General features: G+C 37.6%; 2 protein-coding genes and 1 non-coding gene across 6 annotated transcripts in view; 2 read left to right on the plus strand and 1 right to left on the minus strand.

Moving 5' to 3' along the window:
* Nucleotides 1–44: 44 nt before the first annotated feature.
* Nucleotides 45–5946, minus strand: LOC140556322 (epidermal retinol dehydrogenase 2). Of its 2 annotated transcripts, XM_072680094.1 has the most exons (6): nt 5467–5946; nt 4640–4774; nt 3932–4031; nt 3675–3819; nt 2843–2968; nt 45–2117 (listed from the first exon to the last, which is right to left on the minus strand). In XM_072680094.1, the coding sequence occupies exons 1-6, from the start codon at nt 5830–5832 to the stop codon at nt 1952–1954; spliced, it is 1038 nt and encodes a 345-aa protein (XP_072536195.1). In that variant the 5' UTR covers nt 5833–5946; the 3' UTR covers nt 45–1951. The 2 variants fall into 2 exon arrangements, with proteins under 2 accessions (XP_072536195.1, XP_072536205.1); XM_072680104.1 differs by lacking the exon at nt 45–2117 and having other exon boundaries at nt 2357–2968.
* Nucleotides 5947–6091: 145 nt separating this feature from the next.
* trnaa-ugc (transfer RNA alanine (anticodon UGC)) lies at nt 6092–6163 on the plus strand. Its single transcript has one exon. It is a non-coding gene; the product is annotated as a tRNA-Ala (tRNA).
* Nucleotides 6164–6365: 202 nt separating this feature from the next.
* Nucleotides 6366–19483, plus strand: part of ift172 (intraflagellar transport 172) — a 35940-nt gene continuing 22822 nt past the window's right edge. For 2 of the 3 annotated variants that reach the window (XR_011979723.1, XM_072680118.1), the window contains exons 1-17: nt 6366–6549; nt 7076–7219; nt 9068–9180; nt 9309–9348; nt 9450–9515; nt 9597–9676; nt 9797–9884; nt 9994–10208; nt 10854–10977; nt 11106–11201; nt 11577–11738; nt 12550–12603; nt 14403–14506; nt 15222–15307; nt 17103–17215; nt 17377–17544; nt 17686–17822. Coding sequence is in view for 2 of the 3 variants with exons in the window: in XM_072680118.1 (XP_072536219.1) it covers nt 6511–6549; nt 7076–7219; nt 9068–9180; nt 9309–9348; nt 9450–9515; nt 9597–9676; nt 9797–9884; nt 9994–10208; nt 10854–10977; nt 11106–11201; nt 11577–11738; nt 12550–12603; nt 14403–14506; nt 15222–15307; nt 17103–17215; nt 17377–17544; nt 17686–17822 (1829 nt within the window). In the remaining variant the exon portion in view is untranslated. The remainder of the gene's footprint in view (nt 6550–7075; nt 7220–9067; nt 9181–9308; nt 9349–9449; nt 9516–9596; nt 9677–9796; nt 9885–9993; nt 10209–10853; nt 10978–11105; nt 11202–11576; nt 11739–12549; nt 12604–14402; nt 14507–15221; nt 15308–17102; nt 17216–17376; nt 17545–17685; nt 17823–19483) is intronic. The other variant, XM_072680127.1, reaches the window with a different exon arrangement.

Here is a 19483-nt window from a genome sequence, read left to right on the forward strand (position 1 = left end):
TGCGTTCCGGGGGAGGAGCGAAAAGAGGTCAGACTCACAAATAGTGATTTTTCATTCAGAAGAAGAGCTGATGCGTTTATTCTTTTCTATTTGAGCACAGTATCTGCAGATAGCAACACGGCGTTATCTGCTAGTTTCAACACGCATTCAAGAAAAATAGCATTGCAGAAGAACAGTTCATCCATTGCCACAAATATTTTTTTTGGTAGGAATTTGGGAAAAAATACCACACATAAGCTTCCACAGGTTTAAAAAGGCCATGGACTATAAAAAAAAGGCAACGATACGTTCTGATGTTGCCAAGATGTCGACAGCTCACTGCTAGCCTTGATCTATGTTAGCTCAACCCACAGAGTCAAAGTGCAACACTGACATGTAGTGCGGAAAGTTAGCTGTCAGTCAGAGAAAGTTTTTATAGTTTTGGCAGGGGTTAACAAACAAACAAAAAACAAAAACGCAGTAAACACAGCAGCTAAGATAATGTTCTTTGTTTTTCACTAGGTGTTATCTTTAGAATCGTAGCTCAGTGTTCATTATATGTCCATTTTATGTACATACTAATGGGACACATCTTTTACAGGTGTGATCACAAGAATATAAAATCAAGCACATGGTCATGCAGTCTGCCTTTTTACATACACTTGTGAAAGAATGGGTGGTTCTAAAGAACTCACTAAATTTGAGCATAGCAGTGTAATACACTGCTGCAATTAGTTAGTTGGTGGTAATACACTGCTGCAATGAGTTAGTTGGTGGTAATTTTCTCCCTCCTAGATATTCTATTAAGAACTGTGAGTGGTATTATTAAAATGTGGAAGTGTTTAGGAACCATAGCAATTCAGTCGTGAAGTTGCAGGGCATGCAACGTTGCAGTGTGGGATCAAATGCTTAATGCATAAAAGTTTTATATTTAATGCATAAAAGTCATATTGTGCATAAACGTTGTGCCTGCTCTGCTGACTCAATAACTGCAGAGTTCCAAACTTTCTCTGGAACTAACATTAGCAAACTGTGCACCAGGAGCTAAATGGCATGAATTTCCATGCCCGATCAGCAGCATGCAAGCCTTACATCACAAAGCACAATGCCAAGCATTGGATGGAGTGGTGCAAAGCACATCGCTACTGTTTTCTGGAGCAGTGGAAACGTGCTGTGAAGAGTGACAAATTACATTTAGGTTTACAAGTTTGTTGTATGTTGAGAGAACATTACTTGCCTGACTGCATTGTGCCAGCTGTAAAGTTTATTGGAGGACAAACAATGCCATGGGTTTGTGAGGGGTTGGCCTAGGCCCCTTAGTTACAGTGAAGGGAAATCTTAATGCTTCAGCAGAGCAAGACATTTCGGACAATTGTATGCTTCCAACTTCAGAGAAACAGTTTGTGCTAGAAGCATGACTGTGCCCCAGTGCACAAAGCAAGGTCCATGAAGGCATGGTTGGGTAAGTTTGGTGTGGAAGAAGTTGATTACACTGTACAGCCCTGATCTCAACTCTATCGTACACCTTTGGGATGAACTAGAGCAGAGATTGCAAGCCAGGCCCTCTCATCCAATATCAGTGTCTGACCTCATAAATGCATTGCTGGTTGAGTGGGCAAAACATCCCACAGACACACTCCAAAGTCTGTAGTCCTGTAGGTGTAATATATAGGTGTCCCAATACTTTTGTCCAGATTGTGTATGTACACCTATTTACAGTACTTGAATTTCAAAATGTAGTTTTGCTATCTCATTGTAAGCCTAATGGGGGCCCAAAAGAAGTCATTGCACTACATCTTACTTAAGACCTTATTTGACTATATAGAATAACATATAATAAACACATATACATAAATAAAACATTTATGGAAAATATGATTTTGAAGGGAACACTGGACTGTTCTTTTTTTCTTTTTTGGCATTAATAATAACCTAACATTGTGCAAATTTGTAACCATGAACAATGTTGTAGTTAATCATAATAAATAAGGCTCTGTGCTTCATTGATGCTATCATTTAACTCGCGTAGAGGTTTTCTGTAGGTCAGAGTGGGAACAGGAACCCCATGGAAGTGATCCATCAGATCCAACCCTCCTAAAAAGTTGATGAAGATAATACCAAGTTTGGCTGGCATAAAACTGCAAGAGAGAGAAATAAGATCACGTTTATACAGTTTATACAGACATGTTAAGTAGTATGTACAGACAACTACAAAAATATATAAAAACATGCAGCTTTATGACAAATGTAGTCAAAAATGGAAAAGTTAAAAATTAGAAAGAAATGTAATATATTTAATATATATATTTTTATATGTATGTGTGATATACACATAGACAGACAATGGTGGCAAAACATTTGCTCAAATGATGTTTGGAGCAAAATACCATCTATTAGTTTGGCTAATAGAGCTGTGTCCACAAACTTTTCCTTTTTTATGAAGCAAGTTGTAGCATGATGTGTTTTATTTAATTCGCCTTACATGACATTTCACACCCTGTAATGTGACTATTGCGTATGTGCACATTGCGATGACAACGCTGGAATGCAGCCATTACCCTAAGATCAGGAGAAAGCTATAAAAAGATAGCAACGTATGTTCTTGGATCATAATTATGAAATGACATTTAACAGGAATGGTGGAGGTCAAACTGAAGTCTGGAAGACCAAGAGAACTTTCCAAGATAACTGCTCATTGGATTGATAGAAAGGCAAATCATGATGCCTGTCTGACTGCAAACTCTTTTTTCTTCTGTGCATCAACACCTGTTCAAATATGACCTTAGTAGAAGAATTATCAGATGAAAACCTGAGTTGCATCCAGTGCATAAATTTAAATATAAACGTAAATATAAATGCATACCTCTTAAGTGCCATCAGGAAGTACAAATGTCTTGGCAGCATTAAGTACAACTTCTCCCTCAAAACTGCATCCACTATCAGCTTAGCAGCTTCATTCTGATCCATTATTGGAAGCAATGATGGCCACCTAATAGCAGTATTACAAGTATTAGTAGCAGTGTTTTTTAAATGTCTGCATAATTCAATTATTAATATTTAAACAATGTCAATAAGAGCTGCACTATTCCATTCCATCACCACCAGACTCTGAAATAGCTTCTCTTTGAGCTGGTCAGATTAAACATACCGCTTTTCTTTAACATGCACCAAATGACCAATGACCCTCTCCCAAAATCCACAAATATACTGACCTCACACTACTGGTAATGTTTTTCATTGATTAGATTGATTACACACCCCTTAACTATTGCTGCACACCTAGCACAATCCATATACTAAATACATTCATTATTGTCTTGTCCTGCTTAGTCAGTGCTGTGTGTTGGCTATCCTGTATTTTTATTGTCCTATTTGTCTATATTATTAATATCATCCTGTATAATGTGCTGTTGTGCGTTGGACCATGGGCCAGAAGATTCTCAGATACTTACTAAACTTAGAAGACAAATGCATATTCACTGATCGCTATAGATAGTAAATAAAAATGACTGTATTTGTGTTGAATATAGGGTGACCCCAGTCTTCTATTACCACCATTGTAACTTTCAAAAAAAAGTTTATTTACAATTACCAATTTCACACCAAATCAGTTTGAAGGACTTTGTGAAAGGCAATGTAAGATAAACTGAATTTAAAATCTGACGAGCTTGTAATGTAAAAAACAGGCAACTTACTTCGTTCTGCATCCTTGGAACATTGTTGTGTCAATAAGATATGGACACACTATGGTTGTTTTGATTCCCTCCTTCTTAAGAACAAGAAGCTCCAGGGCAATGGATTCAGCAAAACCAATGGCTGCAAATTTACTTGCACAGTAGTCTGTAGATACAAAATTAGTGAGCTGTGTTGTATAACACCTGTACTTAAATTTGTTGTTATTATAGACACTGAAGCTCAAACTATTTTACTGTGATTTGTTCAGCACACCTACCTGCAAGGCCATTCATGGCTAACACTCCTCCATGACAAGATACACAGACTAGGTGTCCATGGTTCCTTTGTAACATTGCTGGGAGGAATGCCTTATAAGTCTGTCAGTTTAGAATTAGACAATTGTATGGTATAGATGAATTATCTCATTGTTTTACATATGCATGAACAGCAACACAATAGTGTGAGATGCCTGCAGTCTGTAATGGTTTGGGGTGCCATGTCATCTGCTGGTGTTGGTTCATTGTGTTTTATCAAGCCCAAAAATCATTAGCCGCAGACCATTTACCTGGAGATTTTAGAGCACTTGCTTTCATCTGTTTACAAACTTTATGGAGATGCTGATTTCTATTTCTAGCAGGACTTGACACCTATACACAGTGCAAAACCTACTACCAAATGGTTTGCTGACCATAAGTTACTGTGCTTGATACAACTCTCCAGACCTGAACCCCATAGTGAATCAAAAGAAAGATGAGAAAGACCTGAAACAGCAATACAGACAAGCTGAAAGCCACTATCAAAGCAATTTCAGCAGTACCACAAGCTGAGCGCATCCTTGCCATGCCGCATTGATGCAGTTATTTGTGGTAATAATAATAATAATAATAATAATATTAACCCAATTGAAAGATGTTTAAGAATAAAACAGCTTTAAACCCCAATGACTATGAATGATTTAAAGGGCTTGAAACATGAGAAAACTCACCCAAAAGTGGGCAGCGACATTGACTCTTAGTGTTCTGTCCACAAGGTTGTCAGGAGCTTCTGTGAAAGCATATTTTCCAGTCACCACACCAGCGTTGTTCACAAGGATTGACACATCCCCAACTTCTCTCTTTACCTGTTGAAACATCTTATCTTCATTCGTACATGACTGCCATGGATAGCTACCGTAATTATATCCTCAATTGTATTGTTACTTAAAACAGGCTAATTAAAAAACCTTGACTTGGAGGGAACAAAAGTTACTGCTAAATAAAACTTCTTAAGTACCATTCCATACAGAACAACAGTGGAACTTCTTAGTACATCCAGCAGCCTGTAGTATAGGATCTTAAGTTGGTGTTTTTTCTATTTTAAATAAATATAAATGAAACAATAGAAATCACAGTTTTATGCATAAGTCCTAGTATAATTTATTGGCCATGAGATGGTTTGTGTCCAGAGTTCGCATCTTTAGGTTTGCTACAAGCCTGTAACCCAACAAAGGACTATTTAAATATCACAATGTTTAATTGAATTGTCATGGTTCCATCTAGCTCCATTCTATCTAGCTGCCTTTACTAAAGAACCCTTTCAAAAACAAGTAATGTTTACAAGTTATAAAAGTGTGTGTCACCCAAAAACGTTTTTGCAACGCAGAATTCTATTATATTACTATTATAGCACTCTAGTGCAAAACTAAAGAAGCCAACTTCTGACAACCATGTCTTGGCTAAACTAAAGTAGATTTTTTTATTAAATCATTCTTCGAAATGGAACAAAATTATTAATTCAATATTTTTGCTAAAGTTTTATTCAGAAAATATCTACCATTTCAGCAACTCTGTAGACCTCAGTTCTCCTGCTGCAATCGCATGCATAAGCGTAAACTCGCACATCCAGTGTCCGGCGCAGCTCTTTTGCTGTACTTTCCAGTGCCTCCCAATTCACATCCCAAAGAACTAAGGTGGCTCCCAGGCACCCCAACTCCTTTGCTATCAGTTTTCCAAGTCCATTGGCAGCCCCAGTCACCAGAACTACTTCACCTTCCACATCTTTCCTGGAGTGAGGAACAAAAAGTCGCACGCAGGCTTCAAACAAATAAAAGACGGCCCCGAAGAGGAGCTCAAAACCTTCTTTGGTGAACCGCAAATAAAGCAGTGCTTTTTCTAAGACCTGAATTACCTGAGTATGCATGGCACCTTTTTGGCTTTTTACTCACAGATAGTATTTTAAATTCCCTACTTAACAATGTCTTGTACTACTTATAAATCCAGCCTTCTGTCCAGCTGTAGGTGTCCTATTATCCTCTGTGTGGTAAACGGAGTGGTGTATGTTTTATTTTAGATCTCTAGTTACACAATAACTAAACTCTCACCCAGATAAATCGTGCAGAGCATATGAGACCACATTATACTGGTTGTTATATATACAACCAGAGACAGTAAACGTGTCAGGGGATGTAGCTCAGTGGTAGAGCGCATGCTTTGCATGTATGAGGCCCCGGGTTCAATCCCCGGCATCTCCACGTCCTTTTAGGTTTTGAGGAATTTAATCGAGTGAGAAAATCATTATAAACGTATTATTCGAGTAACTTTAAGGTTTGAAACATTTGTGTATGTAAATGTAAATGTAAATGTGTGAACGCAACGGCGCGAAAAAACGTCTGTTTCTCGTTGGTATTTACGTCATGCTGGTCCGTGTGCCTTCGCGACGGTAACCAGGGACGGGGCTGTGTTTACCAAAATGTCTGCTCCCTGAAAGCACTGTCTCAGTATCGGTCTACAGACGCCGAGTAAGAAATATATCGTTGTAACTTTAGCTAGCTAATATTCTAGATACTCATATTAGCGTCTACGGCGTCCCGCAAAAAGCATGCAGCTGAAGCATCTGAAGACTCTTCTTACTCCACAGGTAATCCTGATGTAGATAGAGCGGGGGAGTTTAGCATTAGCTAGCATTGTTACCTGGTTACGTTAGCTAGTTACAATTAAACATTAGCATAAGTTAGTAAGCATAAACGAATGTCTTGTATCACAGCTTGCATAGTTGCAGAATGACTGTCTGACATTTAGTTTTGGCGAAAACTCAGATAAATAGAGACGTTTTTTTTGTTTTGCTTTGTTTTTAATACACAATCTGTCTCAAGAAATTAAACCTTGCTAGCTAGCTTGCTAGCTACCTAGATAGCACTAGCAAGCGTTCATGAACCAGTGCGTGCTGATGCTACCAACGTTACACATACTTAGTCAGCACAGATAGCTAGCTAGCTAAGTTGTCAAATTCATGAATATGTTAGTAAGACTGCACTGTATATGTTCATGCACCAGCAGCAGTTGTATAACAACGCAATTACAGCCCGTCTAATCATTTTTAGTGCTAGCTAGCGTTAGCTAATAATGTCTGCCTGAAATCTTGAAAATGTCTTATTTTCTTGTAGGACGGAGCTGCCAAAGTGACTTGCATGGCATGGGCACCGAACAACGCCAAGTTTGCCGTGTGCACCGTTGACAGGGTAGTTCTGTTGTACGACGAACAAGGAGAGAGACGGGATAAGTTTTCAACGAAGCCTGCAGACTCGAAAGTAAGTTAGCTAGCTAGCTACGTATTGGAGGAATTAACTCCTCTCGTTTATTTCACAAATCTGGCAACATAATTTCATCCATAATGTTTCTGACAAAGACACATCCCTTGTTGCTCCACAGTTTAAAATTTCTTTTATTTATTGATTAATTTCTTCTCATTTATTTATCGTGATTAATACGGTGGCCCACATTACAACATTTAAAAACATTTTTAATGATTATACGATATTTATCATGATACATTTAATAACAGACTACATCAGTAGCAACAGATTCTTAAAAACTAATATTCAAATACTCTCATTTTGAATAGTGATTTTTTGATAGTGAGTAACTAATAGTAAGTCTAATTACTCTGTTGAAGACATGAAACATTCTAGAAATTATAATAGTTACATCTAAGAGTAGATTTAAAATGTTTAGCAAATCATAAAAATAGTACAAAATGATAAAGTAAAAGAGAGAATACAACAAATAAAATAGTATAAATAAATAAAAGAGTGTGTTGTATGAGTGAGTTTCAGTTTACTGGTGAAGTGCAGCTAAAAGCAGATTTTCTCAGTTCAGTAAAATCTCTTCGTACCTAAAGGGTGATCCAGTCGCTGGAACAAGTCTGACAATGTGTTATTTTCAATGAGCATTGTTATGTATGAAGAAGAAGAAGTCTTGCGTGTTTCAGCAAGCGATGACCAACCAACCTTTTAATTCAGTACACATTGATGTGTGCTGTAGGGGGCACCAGTACTGAATCGTAAAGCAGAGTGATATACAAAGTCTAAAGGTTGAAGTTTAGTCAACATCACTACAATCCAAAATAGATAAGTGTTGCTTCAACAATCCTTTTTCTTGTGTGCATTGGGAAACACATTTTGTTTTTGCCTTAGTTTCTCTGTAAGCCTGTTACTATGGTGCTTAAAAGTGTCTTCTTCATTTGAGACAAAGGTAAACCTTCTGGTGTAGGCTGTTGAGGATATTCAATAGCAGGCATATTATATTTGGTTTCAGTTCATGCAGCAATTTTAAAATGCTGCATTTCTGGTAATGTGTTTGTGTTCTCCCTTGTTGCTGTTGTTTTCTCAGCTTTTGTTTGCATTTGTAGATGTGATCCAGCGTAGGATTAAAGTACACATTCCAGACTTTAATTTAAGGGTATACACTAAGGGTATACAATTTCACCAGGTTCACCTTACAACACTTTTTCAATTTCACCAGGTTTACATTACAACACTTTTTACACAGCCCCTGTCATTTTAGGACATCATGATGCTTGGGACTTTACAGGTGTATTTCTTCTCTTCATTAGTGTAGGCATGAGACCCCTTGGCTTGCTGCTAGGCTTTTAAACACCCTGGAGTCTGAATATCGTTTGATATATTGAACAATATATAGGAGCAGGACCTAATTGTTCTTGTTCATCTAATGATTGGTTACTTTTTGTTTGAAGGTGTGTAAGGAATGAACTTACTTTCATGGCCAAAAATGTAGCTGCCACTGTTGGGCCCTTTACCCTCTCTGCTCCCCGGGCGCTGGAGTTGGCTGCCCACAGCTCTCGGTGTATGTGTGTACTCACTGCCCCTAGCTCACTAGTGTGTGTGTGTGAGTGTGTGTTCACTACCACAGATGGGTTAAATGTGGAGGACACATTTTGCTGTAGAGTATACACTGTACAGTGACAAATATGTACACCTTTACTTTTACCTTTTATCAAAGAAAAAAAAGAACATTCTTTTGGAATGCAATAATTACATCTACAGGAAAGTGATATAGAAGCATGCCAATATTATGAACAAACATTAGACTGTTATAAAATGCTGCTAATAGTAAACTATAACTTTTTTTATTCACAGTATGGGAAGAAAAGCTACATGGTGAAGTCTATAGCATTTTCTCCCGATTCCACTAAGATTGCCATTGCTCAGACAGACAATATAATATTTGTATACAAAATTGGAGAGGATTGGTAAGTATATCATCTACAGTGTTACTGATGTACAAATTCCATTTTTCTTAAATATTTAGAAAGTAAAATAAAAGCACAGTATATTAGCAGTGTTGTATCTCTTTAATCTGATGTTTCCTCAATGACAGGGGGGACAAAAAAGTTATCTGCAACAAATTTGTGCAGACAGTAAGTTATTTTTTGTGATAAGAAGTAGAATTACTATAACATACATTCAGTGTGTCCTAATACAGTGTAATAACTCATTTATCCCATTTTGTGCTTTGCAGAGTGCTGTGATGTGTTTGCTTTGGCCAGCAGAACATTCTATAGTTTTTGGACTAGCAGAGGGAAAAGTAAGTGGCATAATTTACAATTCTTTTTGTTATATTCTAAATGTATTTGAATCATGATTTTATTGTTTTGTTGATATGCAGATTCGAGTGGCCAACACAAAAACCAACAAATCATCTACAGTCTATGGAACAGAATCCTATGTTGTCTCGCTGATCTCAAAGTATGTCCACTTACTCAATGTTTGCTTATATTCATCTGTGCTTCTGTCATCTTTTCTAAAGTTCTGAGTTATTTTTGTTAAATTTGCACATACCTTCTCCGTTCCTTAACTTTTTGTTAGTGTCTCTGGGAAAGGAATTCTTTCAGGCCATGCAGATGGGACTGTTGTTCGCTTTTTCTTTGACGATGAAGGCTCAGGCGAATCTCAGGTATAAGCCCTGTCGATAACAACCAGATAAAATAAAAAAAATCAAGATATTATGTTTTTGAACATGTACATAGTATAATATCAACTGATATTAATTGTGCTTGTTGAAGGGCAAGTTGCTCACACACCCCTGCCCACCATATGCCCTTGCCTGGGGAAGCAACAGCATTATTGTGGCTGGATGTGATAAGAAGATTGTGGCATATGGCAAGGAGGGCCATGTGTTACAGACGTTTGACTACAGCCGGGATCGCTCAGAGATGGAGTTTACAGTTGCGACCGCCAGCCCCAGTGGGCAGTCGATAGTCTTGGGCAGTTACGATAGGTGAGTGTTATTTAAAGACAAAATAGGGAAGAGAAGGAGAATCACTGTCTTTGTCTTGTGTTAGATCTATCACAATCATAAAAGTTTAGCTGAGATTATGTAAATAGTTCAATTTAATTTGATTGTTTTGTTGTTTATTTTAGGTACTTAAAGTGTTTTACAAATGGCTAAACTGGCTGAATAGCTATTTTTTGGACTATATTTCTTTACTTAATGGCTAATTGTAGGTTGAACTGACTTCACATTATATACTACACTGTGGTTTGCCCACACACAGACATAAGGGACTGCAGTTACACTCAGTCATACGTTGTGTCTTTCTCATGAAAGAAAATACAAGCACAAAACAATCCTTCAACACAGTTAGCATTAAATGAACCAACACTACTCTAAGCTGCTTGTTGCAACATAATATAACTGCAAAATCCAGTCAATGAGGAAAATAATTGCAATCAGCCCAAAAAATGAAAGGTTTGCAAAATTGCACTTAATATTGCGGGCTAATAATAATAATTGTGACAGGCCTATATTAAGTTGAATCTGAAGTTGATCCATTGTAGCATTGATTTGAATGCTTTTGTTAGTATTTCCTTCTGTGATTCTTCAGAAGCATCTTTTTGGCGCAATAAAATTGTTGTCCTACAGATTAAGAGTTTTTAACTGGAGCCCTCGAAGAGGTGCTTGGGATGAGGCCTCTTCCAAAGAAATTCCCAATCTGTACACCATTACAGCTCTTGCCTGGAAAAAAGATGGCTCACGGCTTTGTGCGGTATGTTTTTGATCACCTACAGACCAGACAGAATGTACAAGTTACTGGTTAGGGAAAAACATGGCTTTTGTTTTAGTGTTTTATTATAGCCTTGCATTTTATCCCCACTCGCACTTCTTTTTGTCCAGGGTACGTTGTGTGGTGGAGTGGAGCAGTTTGACTGCTGCCTCCGAAGAAGCATATACAAAAACAAATTTGAGATGACTTATGTGGGCCTAAGTCAGGTAAGCCAGTTTAACTTTACTCCAAACAGTGCAGTTTCAACTCATCAAATATCAATTTTCAAAGCTGATGTTTATAAAATATTTCTCAAAAGGAAAGCTGATCTTTGACTATCCTTTTAACCTATGATTAATAACCTTTTGGCAAAGGTTCGCACAAATTGTTCACATTCAAGCATTCATTCATTCATTATTTTGGAAACAAGCAAGATGCTCTACCAGTAGGAACATTCTCTACATTAAATCACTTTAGCAAATAAATCTAGAAATAACTTTATTTAATATATTTACAATATAATATTTTTTTTCTGTATTTTAGAGAACTGTTTTTAACTCTTCCCAGTGGAGAGTTAACTGTCTTAATTTTTTGTGGCACAGGTGATTGTGAAGAACCTCTCTACGGGCACACGAGTGGTGCTAAAGTCACATTATGGCTATGAGATCGATGAAGTGAAGATCATGGGCAAGGACCGCTATCTGGTGGCTCACACCTCCGACACTCTGCTGCTGGGAGACCTAGGATCCAACAAATTGAGTGAGGTAGAGGAGCTGGAAATATCAGAACCTGTATTTATAGGGCCATACATTTACAACTGCTTTTGGTTTTCTTCCTACTTTTTGGCTCTGTTATTTTATTATCTTACTTTATTACCTTTTATTAAATTATAATCTGGCGTGCTAGTGTCAGTGACAATGAGCAATTACAGCATAGTTGAAAAATTCGATTTTATTACATGGAAGTGACATACTGTAAACCCCAAACTCTATTGTATCATTGTACACTATTGTTTGAGTACTTGTAAGTAAGTAAGTAAGTAAGAGTTCTTGACCTGTATTCATATAACTCTCTTAGCGTAAGAGTGCTGATCTAGGAACAGTTGTTATAAATGGATATAGGGGATAGTATATATAAATGGATATGTCACTGATCATTATGCTATTATCACCCCAACTCATCCTCCTCTATTCAAAGGCCAAGTACCTCTACAGTATGCTAGACTTACCAAACCTTAATAGCGTTCTCTTGCTTGTATTCCAAAGAAGACTTATATTTATTTAGGTTTAAATGCCTTTGTTTGATTTCCTAATCTTTTCTCTCTTTCTGTGAGTGTGAGCTGTTGGGGCAAATAGCCCCTGTTCAAAGTACTGAGGACTAAAACTAAAAGTTCAAGGACTGCTGTGGTCTGTCATGCTAATCTATATTTAATTGAATTTTCAGAGTCTGAACACGAGGTCTGTTCAGTATGACAAACAGGATAATAGTGCGGCAACCTGGCTGTGTGTGTGTGTGTGTAATGTGGAACCCGACAACCCTGTTTCACTCTTTCAAAACATTATCTGCCTGTTACAGGTAGCGTGGCAGGGCTCTGGGGGAAATGAAAAATTCTTCTTCGAAAATGAAACTGTATGTATCGGACGGCTTTATTAATATTGATCTCTTTTTCATATCTGTGTCATTTTAAATTTAGCAGAGGTAAATATCTAACAGTTATTTTACTAATAACAGTAATATAAAATACAATAATTTACAGTTATATTACTAATGACAAGGAAGGAGATACTGTGATTGCTCATATCGCCTGGTTTATCATGACCTCTTATGCAATTATACCACAATCTTTATATTTATTATTAGCTTTTATGGTTAGCTTTTATGGTTAGCACAAGGACTGAATGACTGAATGTTTATTTACACAAAGAAGAGTAGTTCCACCAGTCTGCTGGTCATCATTGCTAGGTTAAATGTGAGCAAATTAAAGTGCTAAACAGGTTGTAAAAACACCAAGAGTGTTGAATGTCAAATGTTTGCCACACATTTGTCTATCACAAATTGAGCACTTCTCCTTTGCTAAGATATTCCATCCACCTCACAGGTGTAGCATATCAAGATGCCGATTAGACAGCTTGATTATTGCTCAGGTGTGCCTTAGGCTGACCACAATAAAAGGCCACTCTAAAATGTGCAGTTTTATCACACAGTACAATGTCACAGATGTCCCAGTTTTGAGGGAGCATGCAATTGGCATGCTGACTGCAAAAATGTCCATCAGAGCTGTTGCCCATGAATTGAATGTTTATTTCTCTACCTTTTGTTTGCATAACCAAAGACTTTCTGCACAAACTGTCAGAAACCTTCTCAGGGAAGCTCATCTGCATACTTGTTGTCCTCATCGGGGTCTTTACTTGACTGCAGTTTGTCATCATAACCGACTTGAGTGGGCAAATGATAACATTCGATGGCATATGGCACATTAGAAAGGCAGACTGCTTGTATGACATTGTGTGGGTGAGCGGTTTGCTGATGTCAATTTTGTGAATTGAGTGGCCCATGGTGGCGGTGGGGTTTATGGTATGGGCCGGCGTATGTTATGGACAACAAACACTGGTGCATTTTATTTTGAATGCACTAAGTGTTACCGTGACGAGACCCTGAATCTCATTGTTTTGCCATTCATCCATAACCGTCACCTCATGTCGCAGCATGATAATGCACCGCCCCATGTGCAAGGATCTGTACACAATTCATGGAAACTGAAAACATATGCTACATCTGTGAGATGGATGGATGGATTATGTCGGCAAAGGAGAAATGCTCACTAACACAGATTTAGACAAATATTAGACAATATTTAAGATAAAAAGGCCTTTTGTGTACATACAAGCTGGGTTTATATTTTTGCTCAGTGTACTTAGAAGTAGTACTGCACAATATATCGTTTCAGCATCATCGTTGCATGTGTACATGTACAATAGTCACATCGCAGAATGTGCAATATCACATAAGGCAAAGTAAATTAATCATGTCAGCTGCTTGATACTTTTTTTGCACTTGATAATAATTTGCACTGTTCTCATTTTCCATGACTGATTCAAGAGGCAGATTATCGAATATTGTTCCTTTTATTCCAATCTTGGACACACGTTATTGAATTGCGTTGCATTAATATCATGACATGTTGGAATGTTGTTGGTGAAATGTGGTGAAAATGTCATCATTAAATATTGTAACAATATATATTGCAGAAAAAAATTGCAATGTCATTTCTTTCCCTATATCGTACAGCCCTGCTAAGCAGCTGTATGGAAGATGTTTCCTAAAACAGTGGTGACCCTGTTATAAGTATTACAACTGAGGTCTAACATAAACAGTTGTGGCAGTAGTTTTCAGGTGTTTATTTTCTTAGAGTGTCCTTTTTGGTGTAGGTATGTGTGGTTTTCAATGCTGGAGAACTTACCCTGGTGGAGTATGGCAACAATGAGACCTTGGGGTCTGTTCGCACTGAGTTTATGAACCCCCACCTTATCAGGTATTCTCTACTTACACTATTTGGTCAAATGTATTGGGACACCTGCTCATTCATTGTTTCTTCCAAAACTAAGGGTATTAATCAAGGGAGTGTCTCTACTGTCTAGGGAAGGCTTTCTACTAGATTTTGGAGCATTGCTATAAGGATTTGTTTGTGTTTATCACCATCTTACCACAGAACACAGTTCCATAGCACCATAGCTCAATGTTAGGGGTCTTTATGCCCCTCTAGCATTAGGCATTTTGACAATAGGTTCATATTTATCTGCTCCAGAGAGCCCTATTGTATTGGCTGTACTTCTCTACAGGGAGTAGGGAAGCTGTGTGTGTGTGTGCATGTGTACATCTGTGACAGCAATGGGTGCAACTTTAAAGTAGCTAAATGCATTCATTTGGGGCGGTCCACAGACATTTGGATATAAAGTGTATATAAATACTAAATACTGATGAATCAGGCAGCTTATGCAGCTGAGAATATATTAATGGCCATCACAACTGTTAACTTGCTTCTGCTAATTTAGCAATGTCACCACTAAGTGGTGTGGTTGCGCTAAAGTTCACTTAGGGTAAGCCAGTGCACTGTGTGTCATCCTATTACGTAAACCACTGTTTCTTAGCACACAGTTGCCTTGTCCGGCTTTGTAGTGGAAAAGATCACAAATCAGTATTCCTGTATGCATGACAGAGTGTGTTTACATGCTGATGTTTGTGTGCAGTGTGCGTCTGAATGAGAGGAGACAAAGGGCCGTGGAGGATAACAAGAAGTTAGCCTATCTAATCGACATCAAAACTATTGCAATTGGTGAGTGAAAGCATGAATAACATTTGTCTATTAGTATCTGTATTTCTTACTGATGGAGCAATTGTAATTGGTTAAGGGCCTTTGGAGGAGTCAGTTATATGTACTTTTCTTTAATTAAAGCAAATACTAATACAATCATCCCTGCTCTTTTTCGTTGCTCTTGGTTACACAACTTATCACCTTCTTCAAGCAGGAAGAAGCTGAAAAACATATTAACACATATACAGCCATTTGCAATCTTGGATGTTCTGTGGTTAAATTTTCTAGTGGTAAAAATAGACAAGCAACTTTATCCAATTTATTAGTCTTAGTTAGTCTTGGCTTAATTTATTAGACAGTGGCGTGCTCCCTTAACACCCACCCCCACTGTTCCTGCATGCTTAAAATATGTGTGTAAAGTGTAAACTGAAAAGGGCTTTTTTCCCTACTTATTTTCTTTTTCCTCCTTCTGCCCTTCTCAGGGGCTTCTGAGTGTTTATTTGTAAAAAAATTTTTTTACTAAATGTGATTCTCAGAGGTGTCAAGTAAAGAAGTAATAATAAAATAATTTGTTACCTTACTTAAGCAGAGATTTTGGTTATCTATACTTTACTGCAGCAATTATTTTTCAGCTGACTTTTTACAATTTTTACACAATTATCTGTACTTTCTACTCCTTACATTTAAAAATAGCCTTGTTACTCCTATTTCATTTCCATTTGTTTTCATTCTGGATTGTCATCGTTAAAAAAAAACAAAAAAAACAATCCAGATAATTTGCTCCATTCGGAAAGTGTGAATTTGATTGTGGTTGGATAAGAAGTATAAACATGTACTATTCTGACCCCTATTGGTTTGTAAGTGATCCTTTGTACCTGCACATGTCACTCCACACTTCAGCAAGTACATAGCAGATGCATGTAGCCTAGTATAAAGATGTCCGTGGCAAAAACTCAAGAGAGCTCAAATGAAATGTTCCAACTAAGCACTACATTTACATTCCAATAAAGGTTATTGATAACATGTCTTTAAAATTTGACTTTTGGCACCATTACAATACTTTATAGGCAACTACTCATCATATTTCCCTCTTCATTAAACATATGTTAATGCTCAGAAGTGCACATAAATGCTCCTCTAATATATTTAATATTATTAAAATGCATTCATTTTCATTCATTGGGCAGATATGCAGCTGAAACAGGTAGCCTAGTGCATCCCAATTTTGGGGAGGTGGGATAGTGCACTAGCTTTTGGCATTTGTTTTCCTTACATTACTTTTTGTTTTATAGTTTAAGTAGTTTTGAAACCAGTACTTTTACACTTTTCCTTAAGTAAAAAGCTTAAGTTGATACTTCAACTTCTGTAGAAGTCTTTTTAAACCCTAGTATCTACACTTTTGCTTGTCACCTTGTCAGAATCACTTGGTGATTCTGAAAGATGCAGAGATTAGTTTTTGTGTGCGAGTGAATGTTCACAGTCTGCCTGAATAGAGATGTTTCCATTTTCGCTGCTTCTGTTGTTTGTGTGTTTTGATACATATTGTTTTGTACACAGCAGTGAATGCAGCCACAGTCTTTTTGATCTATACTTGCCTTATGTCTGAAAAGAAAATATCACACACTTATTACTAAAAGACTGAGTGTAATAGGTTTTGGCCTACCTGTCCATACTAATGTCAGTTACAGTGCAACAGACCTGAATAACCTTGTCAGTATTTAGCTGCTGTCTGACAGCTTGCCTAATGTAGTATTTTTAGAACAAGTGCTTTGTAACTTTTGAATCAGTGACTTATCCCTCTTGCTCCCCCTCCCAGTGGACCTGGCCCAAGGTTATAACCTTGGAACGATTAGCCACGACTCAAAGATTGACTGGCTGGAATTGAATGAGACTGGCCGGAAGTTACTCTTCAGAGACAAGAAACTTCGGGTATATGTCATTGTTCTTGTTCTCTTGTCTGTCAGTGATGTAATTATGGAACAAAGGACACTAATGAGATCGAAGAAGAGCTAGGTTACCACCAGCAGCCTGATATAATCACTCATCATCTTAGTTGGCCTAATATAGCCTCTTTTTTGCTTACTCTTTAGCTAAACCTGTTCGATATTGAAAGTGGTTTGAAGACCACTGTGCTGAGCTTCTGCTCCTACGTTCAGTGGGTACCAGGCAGCGATGTGGTGGTTGCTCAAAACCGTGGGAACCTCTGTGTGTGGTACAACATTGATAGCCCTGAGAGAGTCACCATGTTCCCTCTAAGAGTGAGAATATGAAAGCTTTCAAACCTTTTTTACTTGTTTTAATTTATTTTGATACATTTGCTAGATAAATTCAATATCAGTTGAGCCTAACGTTTAACACTAAAAGTTGAACAGTCCTCAAGTCTGCTTGCTTTTTTGCAGGGGGAAATTGTGGATTTAGAGAGGACCAATGGCAAAACTGAGGTTATTGTGATAGAAGGAGTGAACACTGTCTCCTATATGTTGGATGAAGGACTAATCGAGTTTGGAACAGCCATCGATGATGGAGACTATAACAGGTATTTAAGGCGATGCATATTGTGCAGTAGGTTTGATGAAGTCAATAATTATTTGACATTGAAGGCCATTATCAGCATCAGAATGTATTAAAAGATGTGTATATATTACCTTCAGTCAAACATCTAGCCACAGAAGTGTGCAATGTTTCTGAAGAACATACCAGGTAGCAGGCAGGCACCAGCATTGAAATATCAGTGAGCTGATTGAAATTGGCCATAATTAAGATTTTACTGAGTTATCCACTATTTCTTTACAGTTGCAATCACAATTATCTATCCCCCCATTGCAATTAGGTTTATTAGAAAAAAATACAAATATTTAGCTGTTATTTAATATTCAGAATAACATTCAGCTGCAATAAATCAATCAAATTGTTCAGCATAACTAAGGTAACAAAAATGCCTCTTTTAATGACTACTGCTGTGTCAGGTAACATAATGTGGGAAGATGACAAAATCCAGCGCCTTTCACTTAGGGTTGACCTAAGGCCCAGCCCATTACCTTCCCATATACTCTATTTACCCACTACATCGCAAGCTCTATCAGTCAGGCCACTCCCTACCTATGTTGCTGTGGCTGTTTATGAGCCGATCACTTTCACCTATTGTTAACCTCACAAAAATGAGAAGATCCTACACCTAACTAATTAAGGTTGCTGTGATTGTATATGTTATTTAATATAAATATAAATATTTAATATTAGGTGAAATAATATACAACCATGAGAATATTCTACAACTAATAATTAGGCACGCTTCATGGGATTTCACTGGATTTTACTCACAGCCTCAATACCACTATACCAACAGCCTAGATCTTCGGACACACTCTGCTTTCCCCACCTAACTTTAGCCCTTCTTAGTCACAACCACTGATTAAATCCTTCAGCTAATTCTCCATCCTGATCCAACCAGTAAAGACATGACAGATTTCGCTGCAAAACCCCTAAAGCCAATTTTTATTTACTGCTCCAGTATATGCCTGCCACCCACACTCTCTCACCTCAGCCACCAGGAGCTGCATATCACAGCCTCTTCTTTTTGTAAGCTCAATCAGCCTCATCTTCAAATGGAACTGTTAGTTCTATAAAATAAACTATCCTTATGCTTTCCGGCTATAACACAATATGCGGCCTTAGAGTAGGTACTGCAATTTAATGTGGAACCTATAGTGTAGTGCCTACTTCTGCCAAAAACTTCTAGTCTCATGCATCAGTCCATTTACCAATATTCCAGCCCTGCACTTGTGTCATCATGCACAAATTTAATTTCCCTGTTGACACTAAAAATGGGTGTGTCATTAACCTCTATGTCTACTCTGAAGGAGTTAAAAGCTTCAGCAGTTAAGATGGGCAAAACTCTCCATACAACATATGTTTCCTGTGTTTTTCTCCAGTCAGAGCTTTAGGGGAGATTGAAGGATAAGGTTAAGCTTTAAGGTCAAAATGTAGCATGTGGATGGCATGCTGTGGGGATGCTTCTTAGCAGCAGGCCCTGGAACACTTGTAACAGTAGATGAATGCAGCAAAATATAGGGAAATCCTGTAGGACAATCTAATTCAGTCTGCACAAAACTATGACTCAGAAAAATATTTATTTTCTAGCAGGATAATGATTGGAAGCATACAGCGCAAGTTGTAGTATATGTTTTATACTAAATA

The sequence above is a fragment of the Salminus brasiliensis genome, chromosome 1, assembly GCF_030463535.1.
Source record: "Salminus brasiliensis chromosome 1, fSalBra1.hap2, whole genome shotgun sequence".
Classification (NCBI taxonomy): domain Eukaryota; kingdom Metazoa; phylum Chordata; class Actinopteri; order Characiformes; family Bryconidae; genus Salminus; species Salminus brasiliensis.

Bases quoted from the DNA above. Each gene is read 5' to 3' on its own strand.
- LOC140556322 (XM_072680104.1), bottom strand. From the start codon at position 5,832: ATGCATACTCAGGTAATTCAGGTCTTAGAAAAAGCACTGCTTTATTTG. The intron at 4,775-5,466 runs GTAGATATTTTC...ATGTTTCAACAG, and splicing joins TCTACAGAGTTGCTGAAATG to GTAAAGAGAGAAGTTGGGGA. The intron at 3,820-3,931 runs GTAGGTGTGCTG...TTGTATCTACAG, and splicing joins AGCCATGAATGGCCTTGCAG to ACTACTGTGCAAGTAAATTT.